This window comes from Cetorhinus maximus, chromosome 6 (assembly GCF_964194155.1).
Source record: "Cetorhinus maximus chromosome 6, sCetMax3.hap1.1, whole genome shotgun sequence".
NCBI classification, from domain to species: Eukaryota; Metazoa; Chordata; class Chondrichthyes; order Lamniformes; family Cetorhinidae; genus Cetorhinus; species Cetorhinus maximus.
Genome location: NC_135884.1, coordinates 92,880,404 through 92,898,277, shown reverse-complemented (window position 1 = coordinate 92,898,277; position 17,874 = coordinate 92,880,404). Strand labels below are relative to the sequence as shown.

Sequence of the window (17,874 nt, the reverse complement as noted above, 5' to 3'; positions counted from 1 at the left end):
ATTGCCTTGCTTGACTAAGGTGCCCAGCTCTGGCACAACAGTCTCTGTTGCATTTGCTGCAGATGAAGACAATGGGCTGAGGTTTCGTGCTTTATTGGCCTCTGTTCTCTGGGCCCTCTTCTCAGCCAGCTGAGTGTTCCGTTTCTGCTTGCCTTCTTCCAATGCCCCTCTGAATAGTCGGTCTCCAGAGGTCACCGCCATCTTCAGGCACAGATCTTGTGGCCAGTGGTTAGGATTATTGTATGCTTAATTCATTGCTCATCTCCCATGTGGGATATTGTCATTAAGACATTATGCTTTTTTAATTTAAACCATTTTCCATAGTGATGCTGCAAATATTGCCCTTTGGGGCCTGAAGATAGTCCACAAGCCTTAATTGCACAAAAGATTATTCATCTTTACTTTGCTCTGCAGTGCTATAGTGCTCCAATTTGATTTTGTACCTTTCTACCTATACAATTACCTGAGGTGATCGATTTTAAGGAACCCAAGCAAAGTATGCTGTAGCGTAAAACAATTAAGAGTGCCACTTGTAATGGAAATCAACTACTACGGTTGTAATAAATATTGTAACAATTACAGTTGTAATCAGCATTCAGTTTCACCTGCCTAATCTTCCATTCTGTGTTTGTCACAATATTCTACAACAGCTTTCAGTCTGCTCAACCATCCACTCACACTTTGATGCTTTAACACCAGAAAAACTCATGTTCTGTTCAGTTTGCTCATTCCCTGTAATATGGACACTATCTTTGTTCCATCAAGTCTAGGGGCTTAAACGTGAGCGTAACTGACACACACAACTACTATCAGATATGACCAGGTGATATCAAGGGCCATCAGTCTTTGCTTGTTGACCCACCCATTACTCCAAGATCACTAACAGACAGGAGATAGCTGCTCAGTTTCTTTTCTTGGCTCCCAATGATCCATGATTTAAAATTCTCTCCCCTGCCCCTCCATCCTCACGTTCAATAAATGCAAGAAGCTCATGGACTTGTCACTTAGATTGAGATTATCTGTTGAGTTGTCTGCTGCTTAACCCCAGCCCTACCCCCACCCCCCCACACTTCCTTTACCCACCAAGCCAAAACCTCGGCTCACCCCTGCTTTAGCCTTGCACCCATCACTTTCTCTCCTGTCTCCCTCCCATTCCCTTTCTTCAGCTGCTGTCCCTCATCAAACTCTGCCTTCTATCTTATCAAGTTACCACTCCATCTCCAACCTCCTGTTTCTCATGTTCTTGAATATGTTGCCTCCCCAAATTCCTGCCCATTTTTCCCTCTTCCTCATGCTTGAATCTATCTGATCAACTTTCTTCCCCTACTACAGTACCAAATGGGCCTAAGCAAACTCACTAATAACATCCTCCCTGATTTTGACTGAGGTGCATTATCCTTTCTCAACCTCATTGCAGCTTTTAATATGGTCAACCACACCATGCTCCTCCAGTGCTAAGTGGGATTGTGTTTTCTAGGTTCCACTCTCGCCCATATGATTGTAGCCAAAATGTCTTCAGCAATTGTTTGTCTCCCTGGCTCATACCATTACTTCCTGACTCCCCCAAGGATCCATCTTTAATCTCCACTACTTCCTCATTCACATACTGCACTTTGGCAATAACGTCTGAAGACAATGGGGTCATTTTGCATATGTATGCTGATGGCATCCAATTACTTAAAACAGATTAAATTTACAGATTAATTAAAAGTATAAAATTTTTACCAATTGAATGATCAACTTTGAAATTGGGTAAATTCCTTCCATTGGTAATTGATTCCATAGTTGATCTTTTGTAAAGAGAATGGGTAGTGGAGAGGTTGTGGGGGGCATTAACCAGCACCGAGAAGAGATTTTGAACTTTATTTCAACTTAATTGAAAATTTTCTCCATGTTGTAATCTGGTTATTTGTTTCCCTTTTGACTGTTCATCTAATTGTTTTTTTCTCACTGTGTAGCAACGCAGGCAGGACCCCAGTCCCGGCTCCAACCTGGGGAGCGGAGATGAGCTCAAGCTACGTTAAATGTGCTCGGAGCAGCCTTGCCATGGGTCAGTGTGTGGGAATCGAGCAGCTTTTCAGTGAGACCCAAGTCTTTAAGGAAGTGGAGATGCTTTAGCACGGAACAAGAAATATTTGTCCTGTCCCCACAGCCCAAGGCCTTTGGATGCTCCATTCAGCACAGACTGCCAGGGATTGCACTATGTCCATGTTACAGTATCTGCATTTCTTGTTGTATGCATGTAGCCAGTAGCAATCTGTGTGACTGTTTTCTATGCAAGCTGTATTTTTTATTCTGTCTTTGGTGAATTTTTACATAGCCCTTTTATGTTTTGTTTGTTTCCACTTTTCACCATTGGTGGTTTAACCAAAAAATGCAGGAAAAAATATCACAATTAGGTCAAAATATGTTGCAGTTAAATTAATTTTTTTTTAAAGTGGCAGGAAACCCAGAGATTCTATTTTCTGCTTTTTGTAATAAATTCTGGGCTGGTAGAGGTTAAGGGCCTTAATTCTACATCTGTTTGCTTTTGCTTTTCTTGAGCACAGAGGAAATGCATTGTTTGCTTACTAGCAATTTTTAGCTTTGATTTTTGTATCCTGTTAAGAGATAGCCACATGAGGAAGCAATTCATATTACTGGAGCCACATGAGGAAGCAATTCATATTACTGGAGCAAAATTTCAAGAATCTAAAATAAAAGCAAGTGAAGATTAAGTGGTCAGCAGAAGGTTGGGGAGGAGATGTCCAACATGAAAAACATTCAGTTTGGCTTGCCCCTTCCATTTTCCAAATTAAGCTTCAGACATAAAACAGTAAAACTTAACTAAAATTGATTTTAACCTTTTTTAAAATAAACCAGCTGATGTGCAGTATATTTTAAAATCCAACATCAATAACTTAATTGTTTTTATTTTCAACAACTCCTAGCACACTTTTTGTGTTCTAAGTAAATTATTTAACCCTAAATGTAGGGTGCAGTTTGGGCTGACAGAATGTGCACTGCTTGCAGTTTAAATACATCATGTGCTGGACACGTGAAGAGTGACCAAATGAATTCTGACAGTGCCCTGGACCCTGACAGGTGTACAATGTGTTCGGAATGGATGTTAGTGGCCTTGGTGGCTATTTCTTGCTCTGCATTGCATAAAATATCTTCATGCTGGCATTAAGATTGGAATGTCTGCTTTCTGCTATTTAGTGCAAAGAATTCAAAACTTTTAAGTTACTGGTTTTAAGTTATTGATGCGATTTAATACGTTTTTTCCAATCTCTATTTAAGTAGAAGGAATTGCATCTTTTTTTACATAGTACATCTCCCTCAGGAGTTGCTTTGATTTATCAGAATAGCTTTTGCTACCTTTTGTTGAATCTAAAGCATTTTCTTTTAAATTACTTTCATAATAAACTTCTGTAAAGTCAAACCTCTATGTTCTGTCTTAATTTTTAAAATCACATTTCTAAGTTCAGCTGAAAATGCCTCCTGTCATCTGCTGTAGAAACTGCTACACACTTTGAAAAGCATTAGATACACAGGTGTCAAATTGATTTTGGGATTACATTAATGTTACAAATTTCTTCAGAACTTTTTTAATAAATGAGGTACATGGGGCAACTGCAACCCTGTAACCAGGAAAATTTAAAAATGGGAGGTAGAACTTCAGAGATCGCTTATTGAAATAAAACTGTAACCAAGGTCTAAGAGGAGTGAAGGAGGAAAAATAAACTGAAGAGCTTAGATAGTGATTGGACATTAAAAAGGGACACTTTCTAAAGTGTAGAAGTGAATGAAGATCTCACATGGAGCACTGGGACATTATCCTTTTAAGGAGGAAATTGGCAGAAAATGAAGAGACAAAGACCACCTTTAAAAATGGGCCAATGAGCAAAGTTGACAAGTGCAGTAAGATGAAGGCCAAGAAATGTTAGCTGTAGGATGGTTTATCAAGCAAAAATCTTAAGTTTAACAGGGCAGAAAGATATGATCGTCCACTGACACAAATTTTAGTTAAAATTAAAAGAAATGGGTGTGGCTTTAGATAAAGTTATGGGAATTTACAAGGACAACAAAAGCTACCTTTTTAGATAAATGGATCATATTGACAATAAGAGTCATCACACATCTATGAAGCCATAATCAATGATGGGGTTAACATGCTGAATTGCTAAAACCAAAGAAATGGGGACAGTGGATGAATTAAAGTTGGTAACAACAGTAAGATAATAAAGCTTGTGATACTGCCCAAAGGATTATTTTCACAATCTTTACAATGCAGAAGGAGGCCATTCGGTCAATAGAGTCTTAACACATGACAGGCTCACTCTACCAATGCAGAAGGAAACCGGGCCTCAGGAGCAAGCAGCTGGAAAAACAAAGGATAGCTTGCACTGAGGCATACTTTGCAAGACAGAGATTGTAATATGGAAAGTCGTGAGTCTTAAAACAATACCTTGTAGGATGATAAATTGCCTTTTTCAAGTTAGTAGTATCAAAGTACATTTTGCAGAGGCATAGTTATCGTAGTCCGCACATGAGGAAATAACTTGTAAGTTGCAAAAGGGTTGCTTCTCAAGTCAAAGATGAGATGAAAAGCAATGTTCTCAAATATACTTTCAATGTTTGAGGGGAAAAAAAGGATGTAAATGAATAGCTTTAACTTGGTGCAAAACAATGCTATATTCAGAAATAACAGTGAAGAGGGCATTCAGTAGTGTGTGTACTGCTGCTACACTTAACTCAACATTATGACAATCAACACAGCTCTTGAGGCTTTTTCCTGCCTGGTTGATCTGTTAAACTGAAAAGAAGAAACCTCTTAAGAGCTTCATCTCATTGAGGAAGCTTCTGGCCATATCCTGTCTGAGTATTAAGTTTCATTGAAATCCATCCATTAGTTTTTGAGATATTGTTTGCAGACTAACAAATGGGTGAAAACACAATTTGTCCAACATTCAATGGTCGAGGTAACTAGGGACATTGAGAATAATCATGATGCAGAAGAGGCAGACTTTAAACAGTGTAGGAGCAGATTGTGGTTGTAACTGGAAATAATTTAAATGATGTGGAGAAAGGAGTCCAGGTGGAATAGATCACAGTGGAAGATAGTCAGTAGTTGGGTATGAACAATCATGGTGGTTGTCAGGAAGATATAATAATTCTCAATGTTATTGGAATTTATTGTAAAATAGAGTAATAGTGGGATGTCTGTGTGTGAGACTCTTAATTGGATTAAAGGCAGCTGGTCTGAAGGCTTTGATGTAAATATGGGAGGAGTTTAGAATGCAAGGTGAAAAGACATTTGCATTTTTAAATAAACCAGATAACTGTTTTCAAAGGAGGAGTGAAATGTGTCACCTAGCCAGGTGAAGTTTAGAAAATGTTTATTTTTCCCAAAAAGATTACTGGTAAAACCTAGTGCTATGAGAGGTTTTATTATCAGGAAGATAAAGTCTAAAGACATAGTGAAACAGTGGGAATTTGTATTCAAAGAGGAAAAAATGTATAAAGGAGCAAAGGCTGTGTGTAAGGGTAGGTATTTTAAGATCTTACAAGTGTGAAAAACCTGCAGCATCTATGCCTCAAGCTGCTGTCTTCAAAGGACTGAAGTTAAGAAAACTCGTTTTGAATTTGACTTGTTCAGGGTATCATGTTTCTTTATTACTACTGAATTCAAGGCACACACCTTGAAATTTATACAAACTGCAAAACAAGTTGAAGCAGTTGTTTCAAGTTTCCCTTTGGGATTTGAGCAACTCAGCATTTACCATCGGCTGTGCCATAACAGTGATGTAAGTAAACTGGAGACTGGGAATACGTAGGCAATAGGGATTTTGAAAGGAAGTAAATGAGGTTATCTGCCTGAATGCTAAAATGATTAGGAAAAAAAGAGCAATTTTAATCTAACTTGACGAATCAAAACCAGGCAGGTAAGTAGTCAAAATGCCCTGAGTTACTTACCTGCCCTGAAGCTACCAGGACCCTGCCAACCACAATTTGAGTCGTTCATGAGGATAGCCACGCTAAAACTGACAGGAACAAAAATTGCTGGAAAATCTCAGCAGGTCTGACAGCATCTGTGGAGAGGAAGACAGAGTTAATGTTTCGAGTCCGTATGACTCTTCATCAGGACTCGAAACGTTAACTCTGTCTTCCTCTCCACAGATGCTGTCAGACCTGCTGAGTTTTTCCAGCAGTTTTTGTTTCAGATTTCCAGCATCCACAGTATTTTGCTTTTATCTAAAACTGACAGGGTCTGTCTTATGGATGTTTGGATCCCAGTAGCTTCATTGAAACAACTGCAATTTTAGCTCTGACCTGAGCAACAAAACCACTGTGGCTTTCCTATCTGGCTGAATCTGATTAAAGAGGATTGGGAGTGAAGAGGCCAAAAGAGGTAAGCTTTTCTTGAAGGGCAGGAATAGGGAATAGTTTTGTGAGGGAGGCTCTGGATACTGATGAGGTATGAGAAAATTCGCAACTGGAGAATGTTTTTAACAGTCAGAAAGGGGGAACAAAATAAGATAAAGGAAATTGCAGATGCAGACACAATAGTTTTTACTTAATCAATTCTGCCATTCTACATGTTATCAGGGGTTAATGATAAATACTTGAAATAGCAGCCGAATAAACATGAATTTATCAGGGCAAAATCCTGCCTGACCAATTTCTTCGATTTTTAAGTGATAATCAATGGACTGAGAGGCTCTATGATATCTGAGACATTGAAAAGGCATTTGACACTAAAGGCTTAGTTTCATGTTTTTAAAAAAAACACCAAGGATAAACCCAGGAAATGGATAAGAAATGAGCTAAGAATAGAAAAATGTGAGTACTTTTTGAAGAGTTATGGAGGCCAGATGGAACACCAATTGTTTTCATGGGTTAGATTAGTTAAATCAATATAGATCAGGAATTAAACAAGGTCCTTGTACAACACTCTAGGGGAGCACAGTTACTGACATCTCAATCCATCTCTGTCCCTTGGCCACCTATATGCATAAAGATGCATTCTCTAATGACTTGTGCCTTGATTTTCAAAACAAAAAAAAATCCCTGTTAACTCATTGGTAAAATTCTTGGACTGTTGGCTGGATTCTGTAGGGGAACACAGCCTTGCATCTTGAGGCTCTCACTTTAAAGATTACATTGTTCAATATTATTATTGATTTTGTGTATATTTGAAGTGAGTGCCATTATTGCCTGGGTGGTAACTTGGTGTTGTGGCTATGCCTAATGGTGCACTGAGTTAAATTAACCTCTGCAGTTCACCATTGAAACACTATCCCTCTTCAGTCACCTGCAAGAGTCCATTTTTACTTCCCCACATTTTCTCCCTTGCCTGCAGGTGCCAAAGTGTAATTGTATGGGCTGTAGCAGCCCCCTTGCATCTTGCTGATCTGACTGCTCTGAGGGGCTGTGTTCTTTGAGATAGCTGGGAGATGTCTAAGCCAATCTCACCTTCTGGCATTCATGTGCTCTTTACAGCAGACTCACTGGAGATTTACTTGCAAATAGGGACCAGTCTGATCAATCCAGATCTTAGTGTATTGTGCAACTATTCCAAATCAAAAAGATTGAGGCAAATAGTGTTGATGTGATTAAGGGGAAGCTAGATAAATAAGCGGCAGAAAGGAATAAAAGGATATATTGATGGTGAGTTGAAGTAGGATGGGACGTTCATGTGTAACATAAAAATAGCATAAGACTTGTTAGGCCGAGTAATCCATTTCTGTGCAGTAAAGTTCTATGTAGGGTTTTTAATGTGCCACCTCATTCAAGCTTTCTAAAAATCAATATATAGATGATCACTCCACTTTTGTCCTCAACCTTCTCTGGTTTCTTGAGGAAATTCAGTTAAATTGCTCAAGTGGAACTTGACCGTAACAAATCTATATCTGTAGTTAGCTTGTGCATTACACAAGTTTGCATCAGTACTCTAGTCTCAAAGTTTACCTGCAAATAAGGCTGAACTAATTGAGCTATTTTACTGGCTTATACTTTTTTTTCCTGCAGGGGCATACTTTTGACTATCCTCCAGTTTTTAGACTTGCATCCTAATGAATTTTGGAAAATTACCGAACCAATTTAACAAATATATTTCCATACTTGTCTGTACCTACCCATGTACTGAACCCTGAATCTGTGGGGTTCAGACAAAGCCTTGGTATTATCTCACAGGGAAGAAGGAATATTGAAGGATAGATCAGTCAGGTTACTCCCATATAACCCTAACAGCAGGCCACCTGCCAGAAATTATGCCCCTCATAAAATACACAGCACAAAGAAAATAGCTTTTCCTCATAGAAAAACAGAGTCTTTTGAACTCTTCCTCAAAAGGCGGTGGAAGCAAAGTCTGAATATTTTTAAGGCAGTGCTACATAGATTCTTGATTAACAAGGGGGTGAAAGATTATCGGGGGTAGTCAAGAATGTGAGGTTGAGGTTACAATCAGATCAGCCATGATCTTATTAAATGGCAGAGTAGGTTTGAGGGATCGAGTGGCCTATTCCTAATTTGTATGTTCATATGTAATAGAGACTAACAGGCTTATGATTAATGATTAATGCAAATGATATATTAAACCCTGCTGTAGCTTTCAACCTTCAATGTGTAGGCAGCAACTGAGTGTTACTGGCCCCTGAAACCTTGCGGTTTTGTGCCAAACACAGTAGTGCAAATCTCTTGGTGGAGATGGGAGTAGGACAATGTATACTGGCTGACAGTTTAAAGTTATATCGTGAGGTGAGAGTTTTTTATTCATTTTACGGGATGTGGGTGTCGCCAGCTAGACCAGCATTTATCGTCCATCCCTAATTGCCCTTGAGATGGTGGTAGTGAGCTGCTGCCTTGAACTGCTGTTGTCACTGCTGTGTAGGTACACCCACAGTGCTGTTTGGAAGGGAATTCCAGGATTTTGATCTAGTGACAGTGAAGCAACAGCAATATAGTTCCAAGTCAGGATGGTGAGTGGCTTGGAGGGGAACTTCCAGGTAGTGGTGTTTCCATGTATCTGCTGCCCTTGTTCTTCTAGATGGTAGTGGTCGTGGGTTTGGAAGGTGCTACAAAGGAACCTAAATGAGTTTCTGCAGTGCATCTTGTAGATGGTACACACTGCTGCCACTTCTTTGGTGGTGGAGGGAATGAATGTTTGCAGAAGTGGTGCCAATCAAGTGGACTGCTTTGTCCTGGATGGTGTCGAGCTTCTTGAGTGTTGTTGGAGTTGCACTCATCCAAGCAAGTGAAGAGTATTCCATCACACTCCTGACTTGTGCCTTGTAGACGGTGGACAGCTCTGGGGAGTCAGGAGATGAGTTGTTCGTCACAGGATTCCTAGCCTCTGACCACCTCTTGTAGTCACATTATTCATATGGCCAATCCAGTTCAGTTTCTGATCAATGGTAACCCCCCAGGATGTTGATAGTGGGGGGATTCAGCGATGGTAATGCCACTGAATGACAAGGGGCGATGGTTCGATTCTCTCTTGTTGGAGATGGTCATTGCCTGGCACTTGTGTGGTGCAAATGTTACTTGCCACTTGCACGGATAGAAGATTGCTGGCTGACTGGCAGAAAGTAGAGTATGCATAAATGGGTCTTTTTTGGATTGGCAGGATTGACGAGTGGAGTCCCACAGGGCTCTGTGTTAGGGTATCAACTTTTTACGATTTACAACAGTGACTTAGATGAGGGGAATGAAGACATGGTAGCTAAGTTTGCAGATGACAAAAGAAAGGTAGGAAAGTATGCTGTGAAGAGGACATAAGGTTGCAGATGGATATAGATAGGTTGAGTGAGTGGACAAAGATCTGACAAATGGAGTTTAATGTGTGAAAATGTGAAGTTATTCACTTTGGCAAGAAGAACAAAAAAGCAAAGTATTACTTAAATGGAGAACGGCTGCATAATTCTGAAGTGCAGAGGGATTTAGATGTTCTAGTACATGAGTCACAAAAAGTTAGTATGTAGGTACAGCAAGTAATTAAGAAGTCTAATGGAATGCTCTCCTTTATTACGAGAGTGATTGAACATAAAAGTAAGGATGTTATGCTTCAGTTATACTGAGCATTGGTGAAACCACACCTCGAACACCGTGTGCAGTTTTGGTCTCCTTATTTAAGGAAGGATGTAAATGCATTGGAGGCGATTCAAAAGAGGTTTACTAGATTGATACCTGGAATGAGTGGGTTGTCTTATGAGGAAAGGTTGGACAGACTGGGCTTGTTTCCACTGGAGGTTAGAAGAGTGAGGGGTGAACTGATTAAAGTATACAAGATCCTGAACAGCCTTGACAAGCTGGACGTCGAAAGGATGTTTCCTCTTGTGGGTGAGTCCAGGAATAGGGGGCACTGTTTTAAAATTAGGGTACGTCCTTTTAAGACAGAGATGAGGAGAAATCTTTTGAGGATTGTGCAACTTTGGAACTCTGCCTCAGAAGGCAGTGGAAGCGGGCAGAAGTAGATTATTTTTTTATTCATTCACGGGATGTGGGCATTGTTGGCTAGGTCAGCATTTATTGCCCATCCCTAATTGCCCTTGAAGGTGGTGGCGAGCTGCCTTCTTGAACCGCTGAAGTCCCTGTGGTGTAGGTACACCCAGAATGCTATTAGGGAGGGACAGCCTTCAAACATGGACAAAAGAGCTGAACTTAGAAGTTGAGGTGAGAGTGAATGCCCTTGACATCAAGGCTGCACTTGACCAAGTGTGGCATCATGGAGCCCTAGCAAAACTGGAGTCAATGGGAAACGAGGGGAATACTCTCTGCTGGTTGGAATCATACCTAGCACAAAGGAAGGTGTTTGTGGTTGTTAGAGGTCAATCATCTCAGTTCCAGGACCTCACTGCATGATTTCCTGTTATACTGTGGTAAACTCACCATGGTAACTGACCATCTCTGGTGAGTTGTAACTAACATTTTATTTCCTCTGATTCAACAGTCCTTTACTTTCTGAAGTCATTAGTGCTGTCTTTCTTTGGATGCCCAAGGTGCAAATCAAACTGTGATAGGTGGGAAAACTTTCCCATAAAAACTGTTGTCATCCTCTCGGCCTCCTTCTTCAGAATTGTTGCCTCTCCCACTGGCGGACTTCACTCTTTATATTGCTGGGCTGCTCAGGCGTGACATCAGGAAACACTTCATTATACAAAAGGTGGTGGAAATCTGGAAAACACTCTCCAAAGAACTGTTAAGGTTATTTAAAATTTCAAAACTGAAGTTGATAGATTTTTGTTAGGCAAGGATATTCAGGAGTATGGAACCAGGGTGGAGTTAAGATAGTGATCAATTATGAAGAAATGGCAGAATAGGCTTGTAGAGCTGAATAGTCACCTGTTCCCATGTTCCTAATGGTCTGTGCAAATGCTTCAGTCAAACAGAACTTTGCTGAGGCAGCATGTGCCATTAGCTTAGGTTCTATTTTAGCCATACATTGGCTTATTTTTGAAGGTTTCCTATTTCAATGTATTAAAGAAGTAGACCTTGCACTTAAGGGCATAAAAAAATTAGAAGCCACAAATGAATATTAAATATATTCTCAGTGTAGGCAGTCCTTTTTCTATATTAAATAATTACCATTGAACCCTGAACCATGCTCATCATGGGACTCCAGATCTAACGTAACTCCCAAGGAAGGAGTCCCAAATAGCCAGCAGGAGACAGAGCTACAGATTTAACATGCGAAAATAGGAACCAGTTCAGGACAGTGTTTTGGTATCAAACTCCAGGACCCAAACTGCGCTGAGACACTGTAAAAGTACCTCTAAATACAGGAGGGTAATTGTACATCTGAATCCTGTGGTGAGAAAGAATGCATGAAGTAAGCTTGGCTCTGCCAATGATGTCAACCAGCTACACACATAGCAATTTTCCATAAATAGAACATTGTAAAAACCACTTACAACAGGGTGGGGGGTTGGGGGGGGGGGGGGGGGGTAGAGAGAGAGAGAGACTGTGGTACTTCATACAATAATAGAACAGCATTACAAGACCACTGAACAACCAAAGTGTTCAGCTGGAAAGGTTTCTAAATACGACGAATTTGGAATTGCACTTCTTGTAACTCAGATACACATAATCAACCAATACCTTTTGATACCAGGGAGATTACAGTTAAATTTGGAGAAATGTTGGAAATGTCAGTGACTAAATTATACATATTATGCAACTTCGGTCACATCCACTTTCAAACAATATGCATTTATACAGAGCCTTTAATATTGTGAAATGTCTCAAAGCCCTTTGGCAAAATCAAATAAATAGTCCCTGATTCAAAATCCAAGATATTTGCAGCAATGAGCAAAAGCTTGGTGAAAAATGTGGGTTATAGTAGTGCCTGAAAGGAGGAGCAAGAGAGGTGGTGAGATTTGGGGGGAAAATTCCAGCCTGGTAGGCCTTGAAAGCTGGAGCTACAGGCACTAATAGTGGGGTGATGGGAAATGGGCATGTATAAGAGGTCAGATTCAGAGGGATAGAGAGTTTATTGGTTGATGGTGGGGGGAGGCACAGTGGAGGCAGTTGCAGAGCTTGAGAAAGTTGCAGACATTGGAAGGGGCAAACCATGAAAATTGAATACAAGGATGAAAGTTTAAAATTTGAATTGTTGAGGGTGCTCGTAGTTCAATGACGACAGGGCGATGGGCGAGTGGAATATGGTTGTGGAATAGGATAAGGCAGCTGAATTTTGAATAAGCTTAAGTCCATGGGGGTTGGAGAACAGGAGGCCATCAGGAAAGTATTGAAATAGTTGACTCTGAAGGTGCCATAAGCATGGATAAGGGTTTCAGCAGTAATAAGTGAGGCAGAGGAGGAGATGGGTAGTGGAATGGGATTGTGATCAACAGGATATGGGGTCAGAAACTTAGAATCAAAATGGCTAGCCTCAGTTACTCATTATCATCAAGATTATTAGTGGCAGTTTTTCCCATTTTTAACTTGTCCATAAGTTCTTGACATGAGTAACACTTGCCTATGGCTTGTAATGTTTCACTCTGTAAATAAATGCAAGTCTGAGTAAATATTGGGTCCAGTATCATCCTTCACCAATTGGTTTTCCAGAATAGAACATGCCGCACCTTTTTGTTATCATATGTCTCACATGACTGTGATGGGTCTCCAGGGAAGGAGAGCTAAGAAGGAAATAATGATTAAGCATTCTCTCCTTAGGATTAAGAAGACAGAGAAAAGGATGGAAAGACTATAAAAATAAAAATACCTGGAAAATCTCAGCAGGTCTGACAGCATCTGCGGAGAGGAATACAGTTAACGTTTCGAGTCCGTATGACTCTTCAACACTGCTGAATGTGAGTGGTGGGACAGGGTTTGGAAGGAGGGGCTGCTAAGCAAGTGAGTGGAGGAGGTTGGAAAGAGGGGCTGCTGAGTGGTAAGTAAAAATTATTATAGACATATGTTTACCTGTAATGTGCAATTATAATGATTTACAAAACATGTTGTCATTAGTGGGGTAATTAAAAAGAAACTGCCTGAAGGGGTATGTGAAAAGTTAGTAAATCTGAATAGGGGTACACTACCAAGAAGGTTTGGGAACCACCACGACAGAGCATAAAACTCTGAACTTAAAGTGCTGACGGGGAAACAAAATCTCTGCTCACTGCAACATATACAACACATAGATCCCAAGTCAATCTATGATTGATGACATTTTCAATAACAGCATTGAATACACTTCTTCTCATAGCACTGCTGACAGATGCAGCCATATTTAAGAGTTTCTTATAGGGTAAGTACCTCATGCCTACTACATTCTGTAGATGTATACCACCTTGTTGCAAAAACCAACTGTGCGGATATTTGGACTGTCGCACTATTCATAATATGACTTGTCTGTCCTCCTGAAAGCAGATGTCCTGGCAATATTGGAATCAGAAAACATTTCCTTAAAAAGACTAGAGACATTATTCTACATGCAAGCAGATTTGACCATTGAAAATCCCTGTAGAAAAAAAACAATCTATTTCATAGGGTTCATTTCAAAAGTTTAATTGGTTGTCACCCAGTGCTGATTTTGCTGGAAAAGTGTGTTTCAGTTTCTAAATAATACGTCACATTCAGATAGCCTTGTTTTTGCATCTGAGATCAGCATTGTGCAACTCACAAAAATAGTGCTATCCTTCTACATAATTTTACATCTCATAATAAATTGCAATTTAGCCAGAAATAAATGATCTGTTAGTTTTTTTCTAGGTCTGTTGAACAGATTAGGAATGTACAATGGGTAAATTATTGTCAATGATTCCAGACTGTTAATCCCGAGATGTGAAATTTTCAGTTATTTCGCACATAAGGGCACGTATCGCTGCATTTGTCTATCGTAACCAAGTATATAGAAAGACTTGGAAAACTGGGGCTTTATTCATTAGATCAAGATACCTTACAGGGTAACATGATGTAAATGTTTAAAATACAAGGTTGGAGTGGGGGGTAGATAGAAGATTGAAATGAGTGACCACAGAATAAAGATTAAACGTAAGAGTAAGCACAGAGTAGGAGAAACTCTTGTAGAGAGTTGAGAGATTGTGGAAGTGACTTTTAGAGTTAGTAGTTGAGACAAAAACTATGTCAACATTCAAGATTAGATTGGGTATGTAGATGAGAAAAGGGGATAAAGGGATTGGGAGCAGAGCAGATGAATGTAATCAGGATGTTTTGCTTGCAGAGAGGGTAAATAGCGACATGGACTGGTTGGTCTAAAGGGCCTGCTTCTATATGTTGTAGCTTCTGTGTGAGTACTGGTATCCAGTGAACCTGCTGCTGCTGCTAGCGCTGGTCAGGTAACTTCCCGCTCGGACATCGCGGGTACATAAAACACTTGGTCAATTTACCAATCATGCCGACCTGGATGTGGGACAGTCAAATGTTGAACATATCCCAGCTCTGAATGATGCCAAAAAATATGTTGGATGGTGGCGAAGATGGTCTTAACCCAAAGTAACGCCAGCTGAGGGTTGATAACTTTTTGAAGGGGGAGGGTATTGGTTGTCTGGTGTACAGGCTGTGCATTACATTGCACCGCCTTTAAACTTGTTCCGCAGGTTTGTTCTCCTGCCTGGAGAATCCTGTTTGAAATAACCCGGAGATCCTCTTGGAAACTGGCTCATGAGTTTGACTGGTCAGGGCCTGACCAATGAGCTTGGCATGAACCGTAACCAGGACAACACAGCCCCTTTCACGGTCAGCCCCCAAACCGGGGCGGTCTTTGGTCATGTGACTGTTCGAGCCGCTGTCACCACACCAGGCCACGTGATCACGGCGCCCGCCAGCGTCCAACCCGGCTTCAGCCAGTCATGTGACGGGGCTGTGCGGCCTCCGCCGATTGGGCCGACCGATCGTCCGTTTGAGGTGGAGGGGGACAATGTTCACTGCTGCACAGGCCCCCGATACTCGCTATCTCCTTCATGAATAACAAATAATATATATTTTTTTAAAAAGCCGAATCATTAACAATAACCGGAGCCACATTGCCGCAAACGTGTGTTTGTTTGTGTGTAACCCGGAAGCGGTTCGGGCGGAAGTGGTTATTGTATAATCAGCTGATGGTGATGGAAGAGGTGGCTGTTATTGTTCGGGGTTGAAAACAAGCCAACGGCCCTTTAAACATCGCCCAATCCCTCCTGTCACCGAGACATACCACCCGCACCCCTCCCCCTTATATAACATTAACATCCGGTGGTATCTTCCCCCACCCTCTCAAACCCAGGACACAGAAAGAGGTAGCCCGGCTCCTTCCACCCGGGACGGATCGGCACCCGACCATTTATACCCGGGACACAGCAGCTCCCGGGCTCCTGTACCCGGGACAGAGCGGCCCCCGGGTCCCTTTACCCGGGGCACAGCGGCAGCCGGCTCCTCCAGCAGGACAGCCGGGCCTGGATCCACCCGCCTCCTCGCCTGCAGCCGGGCCAATGCTCGATCTGGAAGTGGTACCCGAGCGGTCTCTGGGGAACGAACGATGGGAATTCGCTTTAGGTCAGTACAAAGGAACCTTTCTTGTTAACGCGGACTTCTGTACGGAGCAAGACTAAAAATGTCATCCCTTTGAGGTACCCTCGAGCGAGAGAGGGTAGGCAGTAAACAAGGGGATATCATTCCTTTTGAAGTATATGGAGTGGAGGAGCCGTATTGTTCCCGTCAGGTACATGGAAAGAGATTGTTTTTGTAAAGTGCATGGGGAGAGGGGAATAAGGGTGTGATATTGAGCGAAGGGGAATGGGGGGGCTATCAATCCCAATCAGGAAAGGGGTGTTATCTTGGGGACAGGGTGGCTGCTTTCATCCCACTGAGGAATCGGCGAGGGCTATTGTTCCTGAGGTATAAGGAGGAGTTCCGAATCGATCCCCGTTATATGGATATGGTATCATTTTCAATATGGTTAGATTTAAGGTGTGAATGTATTTCTCTATGTTTTATCGCATAAGACTGGCTGCATCAACTTGGGCAACACCTCACCTGCAGCTGTATGAGGCTATTCCAGGCATTTAGCAGACCACCCTAGAAAGTGAGCAAGTGCAGTTTTGTGCAGATTGTTCTTTTAAACAATTGCTGTGTCATGTCCTCTTCCTGAGGAGGACATGTATAACTTCTTGTGGACTGGGCATAAAATTCCCCCTCCCCCCATCCCCACCCCGTTTCTCCCCCCTCCCTTTTTTTTTCAATAATTTATATAGATTCTTCTTTTCCCACCTATTTCCATTATTTTTAAACCTAAAACTAAAACTTTGTTAGTCTTTCCACCCCACCCCCACTAGAGCTGTACCTTGAGTATCCTGTCTTCCATTCTTAATTAGCACTTTTCTTAGACAATATCACCACCTTCAACACCTCTTTGATCCTTTTGTCTGTGACATCTTTTGATTATCTGCTCCTATCACTGCTTGCTTATCTCCACAATCACCCCACCCTCAACTTCTCTCTCCCCCCGCCCCCCCACCTTAGACCAGCTTATATTTCATCTTTCTCCTAACTATACTCAGTTTTGCCGAAGGGTCATGAAGACTCGAAACGTTAACTGATTTCTTCTCCACCGATGCTGCCAGACCTGCTGAGTTTTTCCAGGTAATTCTGTTTTTGTATAAAATTCCCTTCCTTGTTTTCAAATCCCTCAATGGCCCTTTGTACCTGTAACCTCCTGAAGTCCTATAACCCTCTGAAGTATCTGCACTTTACAATCCTGATTCCTTGCGCTTCCCTAATTTTGTTTTAATAGCTCCACCATTGGCAGCTGTACTTTCAACTGCCCAGGCCCAAAGCTCTGGACTCTAAACTTCTCCACCTCTCTCTCCTTTTAAGATGCTGCTTAACACCTACGTCTTTGACCCATCCTTTTGATCACATCCTTGTATGGCTCAGTGTCAAATTTTGTTAACGTTCATATGAATTATCTTGGGATGTAGTACTGCATTAAAAATACTTTTTAAATGCAAGTTATTGTTGATGGTATTTGGTTTTTTCAGTACTGATCTTTGTGCTGTTCTTGAAGCTGATTGGATGAACGTTCTTCCCCTATTTACAAGTGTCCATCCTTTATAATTATATATGGTACTGGGAAGGAAATGAAAGTGCCACATACACACAGTTTCTCCTAATGCAACCGTTAAATTATCTGGTTAGAACTGTGCATACTGGCCTTTACTGTTAAACATCTATTCACCATCTCATTTTGGTAAACTATTTCAGTTCATATTTTTTCAGTTTGTTGAGTTGAGAAAATTTACGTTAAAATATTAAATCAAAGAACAAAGAAAAGTACAGCAAAGGAACAGGCCCTTCGGCCCTCCAAGCCTGCGCCGATCATATTGCCCGTCAACTAAAACATTTTGCACTTCCGGGGTCCGTATCCCTCTATTCCCATCCTATTCATGTATT

General features: G+C 41.2%; 2 protein-coding genes across 6 annotated transcripts in view; both read left to right on the top strand.

The window, feature by feature from the left end:
* The window catches only part of cbfb (core-binding factor subunit beta), a 102,068-nt gene extending 98,644 nt beyond the window's left edge, over positions 1-3,424 (top strand). For all 4 annotated transcript variants that reach the window (XM_078544070.1, XM_078544069.1, XM_078544068.1 and 1 more), the window contains one exon: positions 1,959-3,424. Coding sequence is in view for 3 of the 4 variants with exons in the window: in XM_078544069.1 (XP_078400195.1) it covers positions 1,959-2,024 (66 nt within the window). In the remaining variant the exon portion in view is untranslated. The remainder of the gene's footprint in view (positions 1-1,958) is intronic.
* Positions 3,425-15,569: 12,145 nt separating this feature from the next.
* phaf1 (phagosome assembly factor 1) overlaps positions 15,570-17,874 on the top strand; it is a 67,337-nt gene continuing 65,032 nt past the window's right edge. For both annotated transcript variants that reach the window (XM_078544065.1, XM_078544064.1), the window contains exon 1: positions 15,570-15,978. In XM_078544065.1, the coding sequence (XP_078400191.1) occupies positions 15,915-15,978 (64 nt within the window). In that variant the 5' untranslated portion in view covers positions 15,570-15,914. The remainder of the gene's footprint in view (positions 15,979-17,874) is intronic.